Raw genomic sequence first — 21,797 nt, forward strand, 5'->3', positions numbered from 1 at the left:
CCAGTGGTTCCATATGGCACTGTATATTGAGGATCTTTTATGACCATAATGAATCCAAGTCCCATAGTCATAGTATGGGTACCGTCACACTTTAGCGACGCAGCAGCGATCCCACCAGCGATCTGACCTGGTCAGGATCGCTGCTGCGTCGCTACATGGTCACTGGTGAGCTGTCAATCAGGCAGATCTCACCAGCGACCAGTGACCAGCCCCCAGCCAGCAGCGACGTGCAAGCGACGCTGCGCTTGCACGGACCCGGCGTCTGGAAGCTGCGGACACTGGTAACTAAGGTAAACATCGGGTATGGTTACCCGATGTTTACCTTAGTTTCCAGCGCACACCACTTAGCGTGTGCAGGGAGCAGGAGTCGGCACTGGCAGCGTGAGAGCTGCGGAGGCTGGTAACGAAGGTAAATATCGGGTAACCACCTTGGTTACCCGATGTTTACCTTGGTTACAGCTTACCGCAGGCTGTCAGACGCCGGCTCCTGCTCCCTGCACATTCAGGATTGTTGCTCTCTCGCTGTCACACACAGCGATGTGTGCTTATCAGCGGGAGAGCAACAATAAAAAAACGAACCAGGGCTGTGTGTAACGAGCAGCGATCTCACAGCAGGGGCCAGATCGCTGCTCAGTGTCACACACAGCGAGATCGCTAATGAGGTCACTGCTGCGTCACAAAAAACGTGACTCAGCAGCGATCTCAGCAGCGATCTCGCTGTGTGTGAAGTACCCCTAAGGCTGGTCAAATACATGAGATTACTTCTATGGTGTATAGTTACCTCTGTGATAGGAATGCATGCTTAATAGAGTGCATGTACTCTCTATAGAGATAGGTGACTATGCAGCTGCCAGACATCTCTGGCAACAACTTACAATATCTCCCCCTGAAGTTAAACTGCTTCCCCCTTACAAGGGTTGTACATTACTTGACTAACCCCTTTTAATGCTACATGTTTGCCCCATTAAAATAAAAAAGCTTACCTCCTGTGCTGGTGCTGGTCCAGTGGTGTTGGTACTTGGTTTCCTGGGGCTCACGTGAGGTTGTAAAGTTACACGAGCCCCATGCCCAATCAGCGCCAGCTTCTCTCTCCCCACAGGAAATGAGTGGCAACCGCAGCTCTCACTTCCTGTTGATCTTTTATATATCTGAAGGCAGGGAGAGAGAAGCCAGCTCTGATTGGGCATTGGGCTCCGAGAGAGCGAGTGCCAACACCGCTGGAACAGCACCGGTATGGGAGATGAGTAAAAGCTTGTTTATTTTATTGGGTGCAAACATTGGGAATGAGAAGGGGTTGTCCTAGTGATGGACAACCCCTTTAAGCAATAGAGAGTTGACTGCTCACAACAATATATTGAGTTTCGGCAATATTAATTAATGAATTTAATGTGTATCATCAATCTAAGTATTTATTGTTATACTGAACATAGGAGTCAAAAGATGAATTGTGATGGATTTTTTTTTTGGCTTGAATCTCAAGCTTTGATAGCTGAAGACCGGATAAGACTTAAGCCCTCATACACACTAGATTATTGATGGGTTCAATTGGCAGCCTAATGTGCATGGTAACCACAGACAGATGATTGTTGAGGAATTTAAAGGGAACCTGTCAGGTCCTGTATGCTCCTAGAACCAAGAGCGGTTCTGGGTGCAAATTTCTATTCCCTGCCTAGCAGTCCCAGCCCCAGCCTATTGTAGCATAGATAAAGGGATCTTTAGAAAATGTATTTCTAAAGATCCCTTATGATATGCTAATGAGGCCAGGGACTAGTCGCAATTGCGTTAGTTCCCTTGGCTAGTCGGCTCCCTTAGCATGTACTCATGCCTCTAGGGGCGTCCTAACATGCTAATGAATGTACAGAATCAGAGGCATAGTCACCTCACCTCTGGTCGCTCTCACCTCCCTGCTGTCACCATGGCCGAAGTTGGTTTTCATCTCAGTGCGTATGATCAGAAGTCCCTGGACTTCTGGTCATGCGCATTATGAAGTCAGGTGTATGCGTCCTGGCTTCAAACTGGTGTAGTGCGCATAACCAGAAGTCCAGAGACTTCTGATCATATGCACTGAGCCAAAAACCAGCTTTGGCCACGGTGATAGCAGAGAAGTGAGAGTGACCATGCCTCTGACCCTATGCATTCATTAGCAAGTTAGAACGCCCATAGGGGCCTGTTTATATGCCGAGGGGGCCGACTAGCCAAGGGAAGTAACACCTTTGTCACTAGTCCCTGGCCTCATTAGCATATCATAAAGAATCTTTAGAAACTTCTTTCGAGAGATCCCTTTATCTATGCTACAATTGGCTGGGACTGCTAGGCAGGGATTACCAATATGCACCTAGAACAGCTCTTGGTTCTGAGTGGATACAAGACCTGACAGGTTCCCTTTAAGGAACCATTATGTCCAATTTCATAACATCGGCTATATCATTGAGAACACAGAAGAACTCAGATGAGCCTGGGTGAGTTTGTATAGAGTGACCGCCATTGTTCATCCAACAGCCATCTGAAGTGTATGGGGGCTTTGGGTTTATAGAATCCTTACTTCTTTTTGACTCACTTCAATGGTAATTCATACCTGATGCAACACAGACTAGTCGTCATGTGCTGTAGGAGTGTGCTATTTGACAACTCCATAATAAAACCTGTTGGGTTTTCTGTCCTCAGCAACTTTTTCAGGCAGATACCACCCAGCTGAAAAAGCTCTCAATAAAATAAAAATAATGAACATGTGCACAGCGATGTCAAATCAACTTGCTGTGCATATATTCCATCTTTTTACCTTTTTAACCACTTCAGGCTTTGAAAGCCGTGTTGCTGCTGAAAGAGCTGACCTGACCATTCCTCAGGCGGGTTCTGCTTGGAAGCTGCGACTATTTTATATATAAAATAATAAAAAAAGTTGTTAAAAATAACTTCAAAGAAGATGCTTCAGGAAAAGCACTGTCAATGACTCCTAAAGCATCTTCTAATTCAAAAACTGTGCTCGTACGATGGCATCGAAAAAAATCGTGTGCACCTGCACTTACAGTCATAGCTGTTAGTGGTATTGAGTCACAGGCTTAACTTTGCCCTGATTTGCATTTTGCTATCAATAAAGTAGTAATAAGGTTGCCATGCTATGGCACTAATCATCTCAGTTTACATTAATAAAATGTTTATCAAGTTTGTCTTGATTACTGCAAACACTAAGCCAGACCCCTTCTATTCTGGATTACTACAATAGCTAACCCAAACCCCTTCTATTCTGGATTACTGCAATAGCTAAACCAGACCCCTTTTATTCTGGATAACTGCAATACCTAAGCCAGCTTGCTTCTGTTCTTGATTACTGCAATAGCTAAACCAGACCCTTCTATTATGGATTATTACAATAGCTAATCCAGCCTCCTTCTATTCTGGATTACTGCAATAGCTAAAGAAGACCACTTCTATTCTGGATTACTGCAATAGATCAGCCAGCCCCCTTCAATTCTGGATTATTGCAATAGCTAAACCAGCTTGCTTCTATTCTGGATTAATGCAAGAACTGAACCAGCCCCCTTCTATTCTGGATTACTGCAATAGCGAATCCAGCCCCCTTCTATTCTGGATTACTGCAATAGATCAGCCAGCACCCTTCAACTCTGGATTACTGCAATAGATCAGCCAGTCCCCGTCTATTCTGTATTACTGCAATAGTTAAGCCAGACCCCTTCTATTCTGTATTACTGTAATAGATCAGCCAGCCCCCTTCTATTTTGGATTACTGTAATAGCTAAGCCAAACCCCTTCTATTCTGGATTACTGCAATAGATCAGCCAGCCCCCTTCTATTCTGGATTACTGTAATAGCTAAGACAGACCCCCTCCTATTCTGGATTACTGCAATAGATGAGACAGACCCCTTCTATTCTGGATTCCTGCAATAGCTAAACAAGCCCTCTTCTATTCTGGATTCCTGCAATAGATGAGCCAGACCCCTTCTATTCTAAACTACTGCAATAGCTAAGCCAGCCCCCTTCTATTTTGGATAACTGCAATAGATCCGCCAGCCCCCTTCTATTTTGGATAACTGCAATAGATCCGCCAGTCCCCTTCTATTTTGGATAACTGTAATAGATCCGCCAGCCCCCTTCTATTTTGGATAACTGCAATAGATCCGCCAGCCCCCTTCTATTTTGGATAACTGCAATAGATCCGCCAGCCCCCTTCTATTTTGGATAACTGCAATAGATCCGCCAGCCCCCTTCTATTTTGGATTACTGTAATAGCTAAGCCAAACCCCTTCTATTCTGGATTACTGCAATAGATCAGCCAGCCCCCTTCTATTTTGGATTACTGCAATAGATCAGCTAGCCCCCTTCTATTCTGGATTACTGTAATAGCTAAAACAGACCCCCTCCTATTCTGGATTACTGCAATAGATGAGCCAGACCCCTTCTATTCTGGATTCCTGCAATAGCCAAACCAGCCCTCTTCTATTCTTGATTAGTACAATAGCTAAGCCAGACCCCTTCTCTGTTACAGCTGATGCACAGAAATCGCTGAAGATGGAGGCAATGTGGATAACTGCAATATGTTTGTAATATCGATAAGTCACTATATTCAGCAGTTCTAAATCTTTATTTTAAGTGGACAACTCCTTTAAGTATTTTTTGTTCAATATATTTAGTTAGAGAATCTTTTTAATGTGTTTCATACTGTTTAGTTTGTTTTATTAGCACTTGAGTAACACATAATAAGTAAAAAGGAAAATCCTCCATTAGACTTTACCCAGAGGGCTTTAAGTTTTTGGACTTTTCTCTTTATTACCATGCATCACGCATTGAGAATTTGCGATGGTTAATGGAGCTATTTTCTTGTTAATAGTATTTTCTTGTTCAATCTACAATAATTGTGTCTTCATCTTGTAAACTCCAGAGTCTAAGTTTGAAGTCAAGGGTGAGAATGGAGTATTGTTGATGGACTTGCGGAAAGTACAGGTACTTTTTAATGTAGAAATGACCTACAAATTGAAATTGTTGAACAAATTGCACTTCTGCCCAAATTGTGTGGTTTTAGTATCATTGCACCTTCAGTTTGCGGTTTGTGACTGGTTAAGAAAAGCAGGGCACTGTTTTTGTGACGACTTTGCAAGAACACACAGTACATGACTTTACAATCACTGGTTTAATGAGGCAGTAAAATTGAATACATGTAGACAGGACCTTGCACATTTAGCTCACAAATGGGTTTTTAGGCTTTGGAGAAATGTATGCACATTGTAAGCAGCTATATCATACCGTTCAATTGTCCAGATTTCCATAGGGCGCTCATAAATTCCATTAGGCAAAGAAGAGTTGACTTTTCCTGATAAAGGTGCGGAAGGTCAAGTCTGTGTGCTGATCCACGATAGGAGGGTTCATCTCAAATTAAAAATCATTTAATCTTATTTTAATCACATTTTTTTTATCAGGATAGGAAAATGAACATTAATATTAGTTTTAGTCGTTAGCATTCGGCTACTCAAAACTATTTGTCCTAAGCTTGTCGATCCACTTCTGCTACTTTAAGACCCTACACCTCGATCATTCTTGTTCATTTCTAGGACTCTAAGAAGCCTGTACTGTGATATCATGTATATGGTTTATTTTATATATATATATATATATATATATATATATATATATATATATATATATATATATATATATATATATATATAGTAGCTAAATATTGTATATTTCTATATTTGATGCATATTAGTCATCTATTCTGCATATGTGTGTTTAAATAGGACGCGTTCATTTTGTATACCATGGGCATTTTTGGAGATTACGTAAAAGCCCAATATAGATTTGAGGCAAAATACATGACCTTTTGATTGAAATTAGGTTCTGGTCATAAAAAATCCCTTAGGCTCTTACGAAGGGGATCAGCAGCTGAACCTGACCCCCCCCCCCTCCATGATTTGATCTGCAGATGTAAATAATAATTTATGGGAGCAACAAATATGGTGCAGTGCAGCCCCGGCCCCGGGCTGGAGCAGCTAAAGGGATGGGAATTAATAGAAAGCAGCACCAGGGGCCAGGAGCTATTAGCAGGCGCTATTCTTCACAGCTCCCATCAGGATTAATCATTGAGAGTTAATTTGAAGCTCAGACAAGTTGCTGTTAATTTAGTGCGGGGAGGACGGGATGGGGAGAGCCCAAACCCCCCGAGTCCCATTAATCAGCAGCCTCAGACGGCCCTGCCTTGATTACAATTTGCAAAAAAATTCATTAGCGCCTGGGCCAGTGACAATTTTTCTCTTTGCCTGTGATGTGACTCATTAGGCAGCCAAATGAAAGCTGTGATGATGGCTGCAATCAAACCCCTCCACTTGTTTATCTTCTCCCTGCCTCGCCAGTGCAGGATCAAGGCCCTCTCCAGCACCCACTCTTCTTACCCTGCCCCCTCTCCAGGCTAGCTCTCTCTATATCACCTACTTCCATAGACTGGCTTTTCCATAACTTCTCTCCTCGTAGCCCCAGCTCAGGCTGTTAGCACTTTTTACAGTACACAGTCAAACTAAAACCATCCTTTTCCACAGGTTACCCTCTGTAGAGTGAATTATTAGATACTTTCGTCCATCTCACTATTAGATGTTCAAGGTTACTCGCCCCTTTACCTAATAGTACTCACTTTTATATGGCATCTCTTGGTTAACTCTAATATACTTTAAAGAGTCTAGTACTGTTCATTAACTTTTATTTCTAAGCATAGGTCACAACTTGTAGGTCATTTCTGTGACAAACGTTGGTGAGTTATCCATTATTGTAAATTATTCTTCTTGTTTTGGCTTCATTTTGATTCGTTTGTTATATAGTTTTTCGTAATCTTATGGCTTTAGCCAAGTACTTGTGTTGCCTTCATTGATTCATTCATTCATTCATTCATTCATTCAAGGTGTATGACTCAAACCTGGGCTTGAATACGGGCCACTATATACAATATTAGAGAAAATATTCTAGATTTTACACAATTCTATATAAATGTCCATCGGACTAACTATAATGCCGATTTACAAGTTTTATGAAAATCATGCCATCATTTCCTACCTTGTTCTACAGTTCTATTCCGTGATTATATTGCATTTCTTTAGTATATTTGTTATATTGCTGTTGCCTCTTCCTTGCGGGAAAACCTGTATTTAAAAGATATGTTTCAATTATTTATACCCAATGATTTATACATTGGGATTTATGAAGCAAGTTCCATGTAAAACGAACAGTCAAAAAAGTACGGTACTATTTATATAGAATTCTTGTGTATTCTTACGAAATGTTGTTAACATTATCAAATATAATCCGGGTTGTTTTATTATAAGTTGCCTCTGTTCATTTTGCCATAGTTGGGTGTCTATTTGTTTGTAGGCTTAGTACTTACAACAATCTATATGACCTTGACGCATTACTTACGTAAGATTCCAATGTTGTCGCCACAATATATATAAGTGATTGGGTAATTTTGTCAAAACTATCGTTGATTAATCTAACACAATGGTAATTACCAAAAACATGGTATGTTACTGCTTTTTTTTTTTCTTTTCAATTGGAATAATCTTGTACTCAATAAAGTTGTACAACAGGTTGACCGTTTCAAATAAGTGAACTTTCCAGATGCCCGGGTTGCCTTGCGGAATCAAACTTGTTTGTTTATATATGGGAAATTGAAATTTTTCATATTAAATAAAGGACACATTTAGTATTTGCTTCTATTACATTAGAATTCCAGGCCCATTCCACGCAAAAGGGCATCTACTATTCTTGCCACAGTCTAATAACAAACACATAGTACAGTAATATCGCACATCAGATGTTGCTTTACTTACTGATCAAGGAGGTTTTTTTATGCAAAATCAATTTAAATAAAAAATAGGTATAGCCTAAAGCCATTTTTATATCTGTTATTTGTGGAAAACTTGTGTCTAGTCCAATTGAGAATGTTAGGCGATAACTGGTATGGGATATGTGAAATGTTATATTGATGGTCCTGATATGGCTTCCATACACATAAGTCTACAAATTTTAGCAGTGAGGATACATATATGTATATGGCAACATATGTGTCTTTGATTGGTAAAATCGTTAGGAGACCCAAAGTGTATACCACATGATAACTTCAATACTTTTTTTCCAAAACTTTGAAATTTAATAGGAAATTAAGTTTGCGATGTATAAAATGTAATATGATATACTTGGAGATACTTTACCATTTGTTGGAAGTTTGCGATATATAAAATGGAGCATGATATACTATGAGATACTTTACCATTTCTTGGAAACACTAACACATATTAAATAAAATAAAATAATAATATTAATAATAATAATGTATTTTCTAGGGTTTTCCAAATTGTTGATTACATACATTTCTACCAGCTATTTTTTTAATTGAAGTTGGGACACTTTCGTTTGTAAAACAATAAATAAATGTAATGAATTACATTTATATTATCCACACACACCAGAATAATCTAATACCTGATATCTATCTTGCACATTGTCTAAATTGTAGGTATTAGCTATAACAGAATTTCGAAAATTCGCCTTCGAACATTAGAACATCTACAAAATAGAGCTAAGGGCTATACATATAATAATAATTAATATTTTGACATTTATGGTAACCTATTATTGTAGCTGTATAAATCATTTGCTATATTGTGTACATACCTACACATGTACTTATCTAGTATCTAATTATATAGCATTGTGTGTATGATTTCCCATGTGAATAATACATATTTAGCACATAGTATAGTAAAATTGCACATCAGATATTGCTTTACTTACTGATCATAGAGATCTTTCTATCTAAAATCAATATGCATAAAAAATAGGTGTAACCTAAAGCCATTTTTATATAACTGGCAAATATATTTCTGGAAGACTTCTATCTACTCAAATTAAGCATGTTAGGCGAAAACTGGTATAGGATATGCGAAATATTATATTGATGGACTCGATATGGCTTACATAGACATAAGTCTATAAATGTTAGCAGTGAGGATATATATATATATATATATATATATATATATATATATATATATATATATATAGCAACATATGTGTTTTTGATTGGTAAAATCAGTAGGGGACCCAATATGTATACCACTGCTATTGATAACTTCAATATTTAACTGGTATGCGATATGTGAAATGTTATATTGATAGTATCGATATGGCTTACATATACATAAGCCCACACATTTTAGCATATATGTATATGGCAATATATATGTTTTAAATTGGTAAAATCTTTAGAAGACCCAATGTGTAATGCCAAAACTTTGTCATTTAATTAGAAATTAAGTTTTGTGATGTATGAAATGTAATAAGATACACTATGAAATTCTTTTACATTTCTTAGAAACACTAACACATATTAAATAAAATTAAATTAAAATATATAAAATAATAATAATAATAATAATAATGTATTTTCAAGGGATTTCCTTACAAATTGTTTGTTACATCCATTCTTAAAAATTACCAGCTATTTTCAATTGAAGTTGGGCCACTTTCGTTTGTAAACAAATAAATAAATAAATGTAATGAATCACATTTGTATTATTCGCAAGCACCAGAATAATTTAATACCTGAAATCTATCGTTAACATTGTCTAAATTTTAGGCATTAGCTATAACATAATTTCTAAAATTTGCCTTGGAACACTAGAACATCTACGAAATAGAGCTAAGGGCTGTACATATAGTAATTAATATTTTGACATTGATGGTAACCTATTATTATAGCTGTATAAATCATTTGCTGTAATGTGTACATACCTACACATGTACTTATCTAGTATCTAATTATATAGCATTGTGTGTATGATTTCCCATGTGAATAATTTATATTAAGTGGGTGTTAACAGCCTTGGTCCTCTCCATATTTCCAATCGTTGAGACTACATGTACTTGTTTTATACATGTATCGATGCATGTATTTGTACAAAGCGATTGTGTGGATATGATTTAATCCATAACTTCATAATTCACATGTCTGGAACAAACACCATATTTTTGGCGATACACTGATATATAAGTAAATATACACACACACACATATACATATATATATATATATATATATATATATATATATATATATATATATATATATATCTCCGCACACACACTCAAGCTTCTAAATTGTATAGATTTCTAGATTTGTATAATTTTGCTTCCATTCCTGGTATTTTAATTTTTTTAAATATTTTTTTTTAAATGAAACCCAATGAATGAAGGAATACCTGCAGAATTGGCATATGATGAGAAGAGAATCACCCTTACAACATATTAATAAAACAGAGTTGAATGTGTCCTGCCTTTATCTGCCATACAGCTGGTTTCCAGCACATCCAAGCACTGGCATGAAGTGACACAGAAGAGCTGACCCTTCCTGCTTCTTGCTGGGATCCCACCTCACTTTGTACGGTTGCCACAAATAACCTGATAGATCCCAGGCATCAACATCCAAAGAACCGCTCATGGTCTGATCTGCCAGTCACTTTGTGACAATTCTGAATCTGCCTCAGAATCGAAATCGTCTTCTCCCTGCCTTCTTCCAGCCACATAAACCGGATTCCTGGAAACTTGCCCTAATTGTGGTCCCACCACCCCCTACCCAGACACATTTAATACACAGATGATGACACATCCAACCTTCTGCAATTAAATAATCTCTGAGAAAAAAATGTACATTCATTTATTTCTTGTCCAACAGACCCCACATGTCCTTCTCTATTAAATCCCACACAGACCCCCACCCCCTCCACATCATCACACAGATCAGATTTGACAAAATGAGTCTCAGAGGGGATTAGCCAGGACCTATATGAAATGACCCCACATCTCCCAGACTGCATGGCCGGAGTGGGATTATTTATTAGTGACATTTTAGGATTCACAAGACTTTTTTTTTGTTGAAATTCATCATAACTTAAAGAGAAGTATGAGACACTGAATAAATTAATCACAACATAATCTGAAGCTCAAGGGAGCTAAACCAGAATGTCAGTTTATCCAAACAGGGACTCAAGTCCCTCTAAAAAACACAGGGGCCAGAGAAGTTTTGTCCCAAATGGCCTGGACTTGGCTAAATGTCCAAGATCAGGAAACCTGACCCAGTCATGAGGTCCACACAGTTCTCCTGCTCTCATCATAATAAATAGTGGTTGGCATGTCAGGATACAGTGAGTTATGGGAACCACCACCAACCTGCTGCAGTCTATGTTCTGTTGGTAGACTGGACCTCACAGTTCATGGTCTAGCCTGCTCCAGCTGCTGGTGTTGGCTTCTTATGGCGAACCTGCTGACATGAACTGGGATGGGTACCACGATTTTGGGGTTTCTGGAGGGCTCCCCAGTTTTGGAATTTGCATTCCCAGCCTTGACTCTCTTCCACTTGGCTCTGCGGTTCTGGAACCATATTTTCACTTGGACCTCGCTGAGTTTGAGGGCATGGGCGATCTGGGAGCGCTCAGTGAGGGACAGGTACTTCTTACAGTGGAACTCCTTCTCCAACTCCAGGAGTTGTTCGCTTGTGAAGGCCGTTCTTCTTCGTCTGTTCTTGCCGGTAGACGTGCTGTTACTGGAGGGGTTGGGATTTTGGGGACTTTCCTCAGGGGTGTCTTCTTCTTTGTGGGTCGTCTGGCAAGAAATGTTATCATCTGAACTGTAGTCCAGGTCACTGTCCATCAAGTAGGAGTCTTCCTTCCCTTTCACCTCCTCATCCTTTGCAGAGTCTTCCTTCCCCTGACCTCGGACAGCACCTGCTGAAAGTACATAAAGATCATATTACACATCTAAACAGCAACAATCACAGACTAACAGATCAAAACTTTTCTAGAATTAGCATTAACAATGATTCTATGTAACACACTATCTATCTATCTGTCTGCGGTATCTACCTAATAATGGTATCTATCTATCTATCTATCTATCTATCTATCTATCTATCTATCTATCTATCTAGCTATCATACTGCATTTATCTATCCATCTGTCTATTTATATGTCTATCTATATATCTATCTATGTTTCTATTTATTATATATTTGGAACATGTCCCATCTATCTATCTATCTATCTATCATCTTCATCAATTTAATGTCTATTTACTAATCTGTACATTTCACCTATTAATATACTATACCTATTGTGTGTATGTTGGTGTTTATAATGTCTATGTATATACTATCTATCTATCTTTACCATATTTGTTATGCAAATATGTATCCATTCATCTGGTTTACTGTTACACACATATAAACTCTACCAAGCTGTTAAATAACTGGTCCAGATTAGATCAGTGTCCCTATCCCTCTATCTATCTATCTATCTATCTATCTATCTATCTATTATTCTATCTATCTATTATTCTATCTATCTATCTATAATTAAACTAACAATAGTAGAGAAATCATGTAAGGGAAATAACAGATCGATCATGTTTCTTTCCGGCACGTTATTTCCATATTTCTCCTGCACTTTACTCCTGAGATCGTGGATTTCGTTCACGCTAATATTATCTGTATTTCACATAAGGATAGGAGTACAATAATTGCTCTTTGCGGCACGTTTTCTCCTGGACAAGACAGAACAAGGGATTCTTGTAGCAATCGATCTAATATCAGGGAATTACACTGATGTTTTGGGTAAATTAAGCCTATGGCAATTATTTGGTAAATGTTTATTGTGAATTATTGCTGTTTCAATTTCATTCACAATTCACTTTGATGAAAAAAGGTCTTAGGCAGTTCTTAATTAAACACAATCTAATTTTTTTGTTGTGAATTTTACCATCTAATATAATCACAGATGTAGCATTTTCCACTGATCTCTATTTAATAAATCATATTATAAATATTGTAGATTAATGTTCCCTTTCAAATTTCAAGTTGTTCCAGAGGTTCCATTGTTTGTTTTCAAAATTCAACCTTCAAATTAAATTTTGAGGAGTATTATTATGCAATTAACATGTATACATGATAGTAACAGTATAAACAGAAATTAATTAATTAAGACAATTGCTAATTATTCAATACGTATGTACCTGTCTGCATAAGATATATATACAAAATGGAATGTAAAACTTTCTGGCATTAGTCTATTGTGACATCCAAATATTTGACTCTAAATAACTGCTAAGACCTAGGGGTAGGCACTTACCTAAAGCGCTTTCTGAAGCGGTGAACGGCAGTAATGTCCCATCTTTGGTGACATAGGTTTTGCTAGTGTCTTCTCCGTCTGACTGGCTCCCATCATTTTTGTCGAATCCTCCTTGCAGATTTTGAGCTCCAAACTTCCTAGCTGCCTCTTGGTGCTGGGCCGAGGCGGAGAAACTGCCTGGCAAAGTTGCCATCAGTGTGGAAGTTAGGGCCATGCCCTGAGCTAGACTGGAACAGAATCCACTGGGCAGACTGGGTATCTGGTGATGAGGGTGGGTAGAGGGAAGAGTTGGCTGCAGACTGGCCTGGGATAGTGTTGGAGGTGGAGGGGGTGGTGGTGGCAGCACTACAGGCCTGTATGGCATGAACATTGGATATCCAGTATAGACAAAGTGCCCAGGACTGGGCTGTGGTGGGCTCCCTATCAATGAGTCTATACTGAAAGCTGTACTGCTGCCCAGGGGACGCTGCATCATCATGAGAGGAGGCTGGAAAGCTGCACTCATATAAGCTACTGGAAGTCAATCGAAGGCTAGAAAAGAACTGGTATATACCCTAAATAAAGGGCACAGATGTGATTTAGTGTCTTGGCAGAGATTAACTCAGCCTCTCATTGCTTCCAACAAAGAATCCTCAAAGTTCTAGTAGGAGCAGAGTCTTGGAGGACCCTACAGGAGGACACAGCTCCTAGGCTTTGGTCATCAGCTTAGGTTCTTGTCCTGTAGGACCCTATGGGAAGAAGGCTATTGTCATCAGTTAAGGTTCTTGTCCGGAAGGACCCTACAGGAGGCTATGATCATCAGCTCAGGTTCTTGTGTTGTACAGGTGACACTTCTTGATGCTATGTGGGTGAAGCCTCTTGTCTGTGACACCGGGTGCTTTCTATAGGTTTCCTCTCCTTGTGGTCTCTTCTTTTCCTTTTATTCAGTGCCCTTTCCTTGTATAACTCTGTTTTTTGCTCTCCCTTCTTTTAGGTGGAGTCTTCTCTTTGTCTTCTGATACTTCTATCCTCCTTAGGTCCGATGTTCTCCTCTTCTTGGATGTCAGGTGTATAGAGTTGAGTTCACAATGGTTCCCTGAGTGAATTGGATCCCCCTCCTCCTGTGGAGTCTTCTCTCTGTGTGTTGTGTGTAGAGATGATGTCCACCTCTGTATAATGGAGCCCCCTGGTCTTCAGGGTGTCAAATCTCTAGGTGACCTGTCTGCTGTGTAGTCTCCTCTCCCTCTCCGGTCTCAGCAGATACAAACTGTGCTCCTATTTTCCATTCACATTTTAGAACCTTCCCTTAGTCACATGTGCCTGTTCTTGAACTGTGATTTGCTGGCAGTGTCCCCAGACCTAACCCATCTCACACCCCTAACAGAGTGTCAGGATGAAGTGCAATCACAGATATGTCCCCGTGTGAGGGGCACAGCGCAGTCACCACAGCCCCATGTCCTATGTGTCCAGAGCAAGGAGAAACAATGTGTATCATATAGGAAATAAATCCAGCTGAACAGTCTGCTCCATTATGTGTGATGTGTGCATTGTACACTGGAGAATCTGCTTGGTATCCGTGAGTGAATGCTTTGTGCTTAGGTCTTCTCTTATTATAGATGATCATTCTATTTACTATATGTCATATTGATTTTATTTTACCTTGATCAGATAGAATCTATGTGATGCACTAATACGAGTAACAAAATATAATAATATCCGGTATTGATCACACTAGAATGTATGGAGGTGTGTGCTGCAAAGGAATCCCACATCGTGCACACATTTACTATCATCTATCTATCTATTTATCTATCTATCTAATTATATAACAATAAATTAATAAGAATAATTAAACTAACGATAGTAGGGAAATCCTTTAAAAAAATATAACAGATTGATCGTGTTTATTGCTGATACGTTATTTCCATATTTTTCTTGCACTTTACTCCTGAGATCGTGGATTTCGTTCACGCTAATATTATCTGTATTTCACATAAGTAGAGGAGTACAAATAATTGTTCTTTGCGGCACGTTTCATCCTGGACAACACAGAACAAGGGATTCTGTTTGTACCTCTGTAAATTAAGCCCATTGTAATTATTTGGTATTTGTTTATTGTGAATTATTGCTGTTAATTTCGTTAGCACTTCACTTTGTAAAAAAAAAAAAATAGTTTTTAGAAAGCTCTAAATTTAACATGATTTAATACTTTTTTATTGTGCATTTTATAATCTAATATAATCATAGATGTAGCATTTTTCCATTGATTTCTTTTTAATAAATATTGAAGATTAACATTCACATTCAAATTTCAAATCATCCAAGTGTTTCCATTGTTTTTTGTTCAAGGGTGTACGACTAGATTTTATTTCGATACAGGTAAGATTTGTTGTGCACACATTGTACATTTTGGATATTGATCTGTATATTGCTTTACTGTGACGGTGGGGAATCTAGTGTTACATATATCTATTTCTATATTATGATAGTTTCTTTGCTATGTGAACTATTTGTATTGTTGTATTTGTAGAGCATGATTGTATAACAAATCTTCTGTACTTATTATTATTTTTTTCTTAAACTGTTTATATTGACTTTTCATACATAACAGCAAGATAAATAACAATAATAGCACCATATACAGTATGATTTCCCCCCCTCCACCCCACCTCCAGTCTCTTCTGTGCTTATTATTAATGATCTACGTGCTGAATTATCCCTTATAGTATAAGAATGGACTTCATCTTCATTAGTCTCAAGCATAAAAGAACACACCTGTTCCGAGCGGATGGTAGGCGATTATATGTTAGTAGCTTATAGAACCTATTTTATTTAAAATATTATTGTTTCTATCTATTTATCAATCTATCTATCTCTCTATCTGTCTCCTATCTATCTATGTATCTATCTATGTATCTCCTATCTATCTGTCTATGTATGTATGTATGTATGTATGTATGTATGTATGTATGTATGTATATTTCTTATCTATCTATCATCTATCTATCTATCTATCTATCTATCTATCTATCCCTCTATCTATCTTTGTTTCTATCTATCTATCTATCTATCCCTCTATCTATCTATCTATCTATCTATCTATCTATCTATCTATCTTTGTTTCTATCTATCTATCCATCTATCTATCCACTGTATCTGTCTGTCTATTTATCTGTCCATCTATCTTTTATCTATTTCAGCATCACAACTGTATGTATGTCCACATGCATCCATGTATGTGTGTGTATGTATGTGTGTATATATATATCCATCTTTCAATCTATTATAAAATAGTATATAATGCAAGACTAAGATTTTTTTTTTTTTCCCTATAGTGACTAGATCCATTTTCCACTTTGTAATTTATTACTTTTTACCTTTTTATTTTCTGTACTATTATTTTTTCATTACATAAGGTAAAATAAGACAGGTGTCATGAGAGTTTTGTTTGTTATTGAACTGTTTGTAGATCTACTTGCAGTCTATGGAAGACCATAGATAATATAAGCTAAGAGAATGATGTGCTACATTCAGCTATTCTCCATACTGTGTCCAGTGTTGGGGATCCTGATAAATGGACGGTGCTCAGAAGAACAGACGTTATCACATGTAGCAGACGTTATCACATATTATCATGTGTGTCATCCTGGCTTCTGCTGTCAGAAGGTGATTGCCGCCTGTCACTCCAGCTGATGGCTTCTGTGTGCAGTGAGTGTATGGGGTATGTTTTTGTATAAGGGGCTCCCAGGGGTAGTTGAGTCTCCATTAGATAATTCAGTCCATTCCCAACTCATTACAAGCTGTCCTACTTTCCGCAGCCCAAGCCCCACAGATCAGCCCGACCACTCTGTGCTTTTGTCCCCACTCCATGTAAGGAGGACTGGGGCTGCAAGTCCCCTCCTTCTTCTATTTATTTACGGCTATTTATTCTGTTTCCTCGCTCGGTCCTACCATTGCCAAACGTTGGGGAAGTGTCCCGAGTGAGGTGGGGTGAGAGCCTCCCTCCCTTCTTCCTTGGGGATAACAAAGGGAGTTTGTGTCCTTTCCCCATCTGGACACAGCAATTTGCAACTTGCAAAACATGAAAGCTCCATCTTTTTGCTTGGGAGTATTCATCCTCCTTTATACAGGGCTGAAAGCCCCCAATAGACTTCTGGAGGAGAAGGGGGATCCATGTGATTGTGGCTTTGAAACTCTCCTGCAATTATGTAAAGTAACTATTGACTCTCCCGCAGGAATCAAAAGCCCCCCAGCCCTGTCCCCTTTCATTGCCTAACTCTCATGTTTGGCTTTTCAAAGCATCCCCAACACGGATTCTTTCTACAGGACAAAGGGGAGGACAAAACAGTCCCCAAACTTGTAAATTGGATGTCAAAAGACTAGGAACAATTTGAAGGCCAATAAATAATGAGCAGAATTGAGCAATAGGAGAGATCAAGTACTTGTAAATGACTCTCCACAGGATAAGTAACATTATAGAAACTGTGCATCACATAGAGGTTTGAGACCTTCATGGACACCCTAGACGTGCCAGGATCAGTTACCAACACTGCAACCACCTATTGATGGAGGATCCAATGTCATATCTTACGATGAAAAGTTGCGGTCAACTTCCCAGTATATGCATGAGTAAGACACATACTGAGTTTAATGCAACACTAAACCTTAGATACAAGGTTTGGAAAAAAGATCTGAAAATATCCTTTACACATAAGTCAATATTCTAGAAGTCACCAGAACTGGATGTTCTTGTAGGTATCAATATATTACTTTGTTTAGTTGCATTTTAGGATTTTCTGTTATTTTGGGGACATGCTGTTGTACTCCACTTGGAAAAATAGAACTGAAAAGTCCTAATTCTGAAGACTATGAGAGTGAGTGTTCTGCATGAAGTTTTCATTAGAATATTCTATATATTTTGTTTCTCTAGAGTGTTATTATTTGTTCTCTTGGTTGCCTACTGTTAACCCTCTACACCCCTAGAACCTGGACAATATCCGGTGGGCTATGAATAGACCGGCGATAAACTGCTTCTGTGACACAGCCCTGGGTTAATCGATATGTTCCGGGCTCAGCTTCCCATGTCACTTGTCCCAGTGCTAATAGCAGGGGTGGGAGCATGGTGAATAATTGAGCTAGAGATGCCCACCTTACTGTCTCTCTAAATAGATGGAGTGGGAGGGGGAACAGTCCAGCCCAGTCCTTTACTCTGAATAACAACCAGTGTGGACTAATATTATTATTCCTGGCACACTTGAAAACCAACTTCATCATTGATATAATATTAGTAACAAGATGTGGTACAAGAGTGAAGTTCCCTATGCAGCATTGGTCAATTCCTGTTTGACATTTCTTACGTGATTTATACAATTCTGTAATGATGCATTCTAAGGGTTAATACTCTTATAGCAGTTTTGTTGCAGAATTTTTTGTGACTATCCTATTTATCTAAATGGAGGTTGGAGAAATCCTTGAGGTTGCCTCCAGAAGAATCCCATCCAGAAGAATGTAACTCATTTTCAGAAATTCCCGATACAAATCTGCGGTGTGTGACACAAAGTTTTCAAGAAGATTTCAAAGTGGATTCCGCTCCAAAATCCACATGAAAAACAGCTTCAAATTCTTTTTGAATCCTATTTTTAAGTTTTTGTTGTAATTCTAAATGCTCAAAACAACATATGGAAAAACAACATGTGCTTATAGTGTATATAAACATGAATGTTTTCCCAATAAAACCACTAAAAAAATTCAGAGTAATTAAAGTGTTTCTAAGTGTAATTTTGTGTAGAATATTCTTCAAAATCCTTGTCAAAAAGTAACAAAGCCACTGTTTCCGAATGAGAAATTGTATTTTTACATTGGTCATATTAGGTTAAGACAAGTTTTTATTTGGATTGATTTGAATGCCATTTTGAACCACCGAAAATAATCCTTGTATATATATGTGTACAGTTATTCTGGAAATGCACCTTCCTAACTGTATAATAAAAAACCATTCTAATATACTTTGTTTTTCAAATACACATAATTTTCAGGAACTCTGCATGCTACTTGGGAATAGGACCATCCACGGTTTATAATATTTATTAATTTATATATCGCTATTGATTCCACAGCACTTTACATACATTGGCAACACTGTCCCGATTGGGGCTCACAATCTAAATTATCTATCTGTATGTTTTTGGAGCATGGGAGGAAACCAGAGACCCCGGAGGAAACCCATGCAAACAGTGGGAAAACATACAAACTTCTTGCAGATGTTGTCCTTGGTGGGATTTGAACCCAGGACCCCAGCGCTGCAAGACTGCAGTGCTAACCACTGAGCCACCGTATGGTTTGAATTTACATACTTAATACTTCTTACAGCTCAGCCTGGGTTTTCATATATGAGTTGTTATTGACCAGTTGATTTGTGCCAAAATTGGGTACAACTGATGACTAGTTGTGCACTTTGTATATTGATTGGTAGGTAGCATAGCTGGATCAAAAATTGCTGCATTCAACTGCTTTTTAGAACTTGTTTTAGGACACGTCCAGTGCAGCATGTCATGTGCCAGATGGCTGTGAACAACCCCATAGAAATCTATGGCTTTAGTTTCCTACCAGAGTTATAGTGAATCACTAACCGCCTGCATTAATGGAAAGCAATAATATAAGAACAGCCGCAGAACTCTTTAGTTGTAGTGAAGATTCATCTGTATTACAATGTTGAGGCTAAAGCCTCTGCACGGAGTGTCCACCATGCTGCATCTAACAGGCCGTGATTATGAGATGGGAGGACCAAAACGTTGGACATCCCCTGAACATGACATGCTGACAGATCAATAAACCATACTTTCTTTACTACAAGTAAGAAATGTCATCCCACCACTGAGCACCACCATCGGGAATGCTAACCAAAACATTTCTGCATAAATGGAAACCAGGCCTTAGGGGCACTTTGCACACTACGACATCGCAATCCGATGCTGCGATGCCGGGCGCTATAGTCCCCGCCCCCGTCGCAGCTGCGATACCATGGTGATAGCTGCCGTAGCGAACATTATCGCTACGGCAGCTTCACATGCACTCACCTTCCCTGCGACGTCGCTCTGACCGGCGAACCACCTCCTTCCTAAGGGGGCGGGTTGTGCGGCGTCACAGTGACGTCACACGGCAGGTGGCCAATAGAAGCGGAGGGGCGGAGATGAGCGGGACGTAAACATCCCGCCCACCTCTTTCCTTCCGCATAGCCGGCCGGGACGCAGGTTGGAGATGTTCCTCGCTCCTGCGGCTTCACACACAGCGATGTGTGCTGCCGCAGGAATGAGGAACAACATCGTAACATCGGTCTTTCCAAATTCATGGAAATGACCGACGCTACATCGATGATACGATTACGATGCTTTTGTGCTCGTTAATCGTATCAAAAATGGTTTATACACTACGATGTCGAGAGCGACGCCGGAAGTGCGTCACTTTCGATTTGACCCCACCGACATCGCACCTGCGATGTCGTAGTGTGCAAAGTGCCCCTTAGAGTTTGTTACATCTGTATCCAGTATAGACAATCTTAAGGCTGCTTTACATGCTTCCATTTCTCGTGCGATCGCATTTGCGATCGCACCCGCTCCCATCGTTTGTGCGATATGGGCAATTTGTTGCCCGTGTCGCACAAAGTTGTAAACCCCCGTCACACGTACTTACCTTCCAAACGACCTCGCTGTGGGCGGCGAACATCCTCTTCCTGAAGGGGGACGGACGTTCGGCGTCACAGCGACGTCACACACCGGCCGGCCAATAGTAGCGGAGGGGCGGAGATGAGCGGGACGTAAACATCCCGCCCACCTCCTTCCTTCCGCATTGCCAGTGGGACGCAGGTAAGCTGCAGTTCAGCGTTCCCGGGGTGTCACACGGAGCAATGTGTGCTGCCCCGAGAACGATGAACAACCGGCGCAGAGAAGGACGTGCGATTTTTAGAAAATGAGCGACGTGTCAACGAGCAATGATAACGTGAATATGTTTGCTCGTTAACAGACGCTTGTAGCTATCACACGCTACGATATGTCAAACGGCGCCGGATGTGCGTCACTTACGACGTGACCCCAACGACATATCGTTTGATATATCGTAGCGTGTAAAGCCCGCTTTACATTATCAAATTGCACAATCCTAGGGCATTGCTAGGGTCTTTGTCAATCAATCCATGCTGCCTAAACCTGAAATCAGAGCTTGGCTGAATGATTGCAGTCAGGTATGTTTTTTTTTCTGAAATGTAGTCACTTGCAAGGCTGTGGTTCAAGTTGACTGTGGTTTGGGCAGCATGAATCAACTAAGAGATTCCCTTTAAAACATCAGGTACACAAGCCCTAAGAGGTACTCTATATCTCCAAATAGGCCCCTGCCACATAAAAATCTACATATATATTACATAACACTGTGGTAACTATACCTAGAATATAATCTAAATACTGTTACAAAGAAAATACACTATAAAAATACTGTTATTACCAATAATACCACACCAGATACTAGTATCAAATAATACCGCCACTCCATGACTAGTATCACGACCACTACATATAAGTAATTTTACCATACTATACCATTTTGCTATTCAAAACACACCGTACAAAGATATCATGGGGTGTGAGGGG

The 21,797-nt window shown here is 39.3% G+C and overlaps 1 protein-coding gene across 2 annotated transcripts; it reads right to left on the minus strand.

Moving 5' to 3' along the window:
* Positions 1–10,693: 10,693 nt before the first annotated feature.
* Positions 10,694–14,411, minus strand: GBX2 (gastrulation brain homeobox 2). Of its 2 annotated transcripts, none has more exons than XM_075318934.1 (2): positions 13,180–14,411; positions 10,694–11,781 (listed from the first exon to the last, which is right to left on the minus strand). In XM_075318934.1, exons 1-2 carry the CDS (start codon positions 13,682–13,684, stop codon positions 11,270–11,272), a joined length of 1,017 nt encoding a protein of 338 aa, XP_075175049.1. In that variant the 5' UTR covers positions 13,685–14,411; the 3' UTR covers positions 10,694–11,269. The 2 variants fall into 2 exon arrangements, with proteins under 2 accessions (XP_075175049.1, XP_075175048.1); XM_075318933.1 differs by having other exon boundaries at positions 10,694–11,784.
* Positions 14,412–21,797: the final 7,386 nt, after the last annotated feature.

The sequence above is a fragment of the Anomaloglossus baeobatrachus genome, chromosome 7, assembly GCF_048569485.1.
Source record: "Anomaloglossus baeobatrachus isolate aAnoBae1 chromosome 7, aAnoBae1.hap1, whole genome shotgun sequence".
NCBI lineage: Eukaryota > Metazoa > Chordata > Amphibia > Anura > Aromobatidae > Anomaloglossus > Anomaloglossus baeobatrachus.

Bases quoted from the DNA above. Each gene is read 5' to 3' on its own strand.
- GBX2 (XM_075318933.1), bottom strand. From the start codon at position 13,684: ATGAGTGCAGCTTTCCAGCCTCCTCTCATGATGATGCAGCGTCCCCTG. The intron at 11,785-13,179 runs GTAAGTGCCTAC...ATGTACTTTCAG, and splicing joins CGCTTCAGAAAGCGCTTTAG to CAGGTGCTGTCCGAGGTCAG.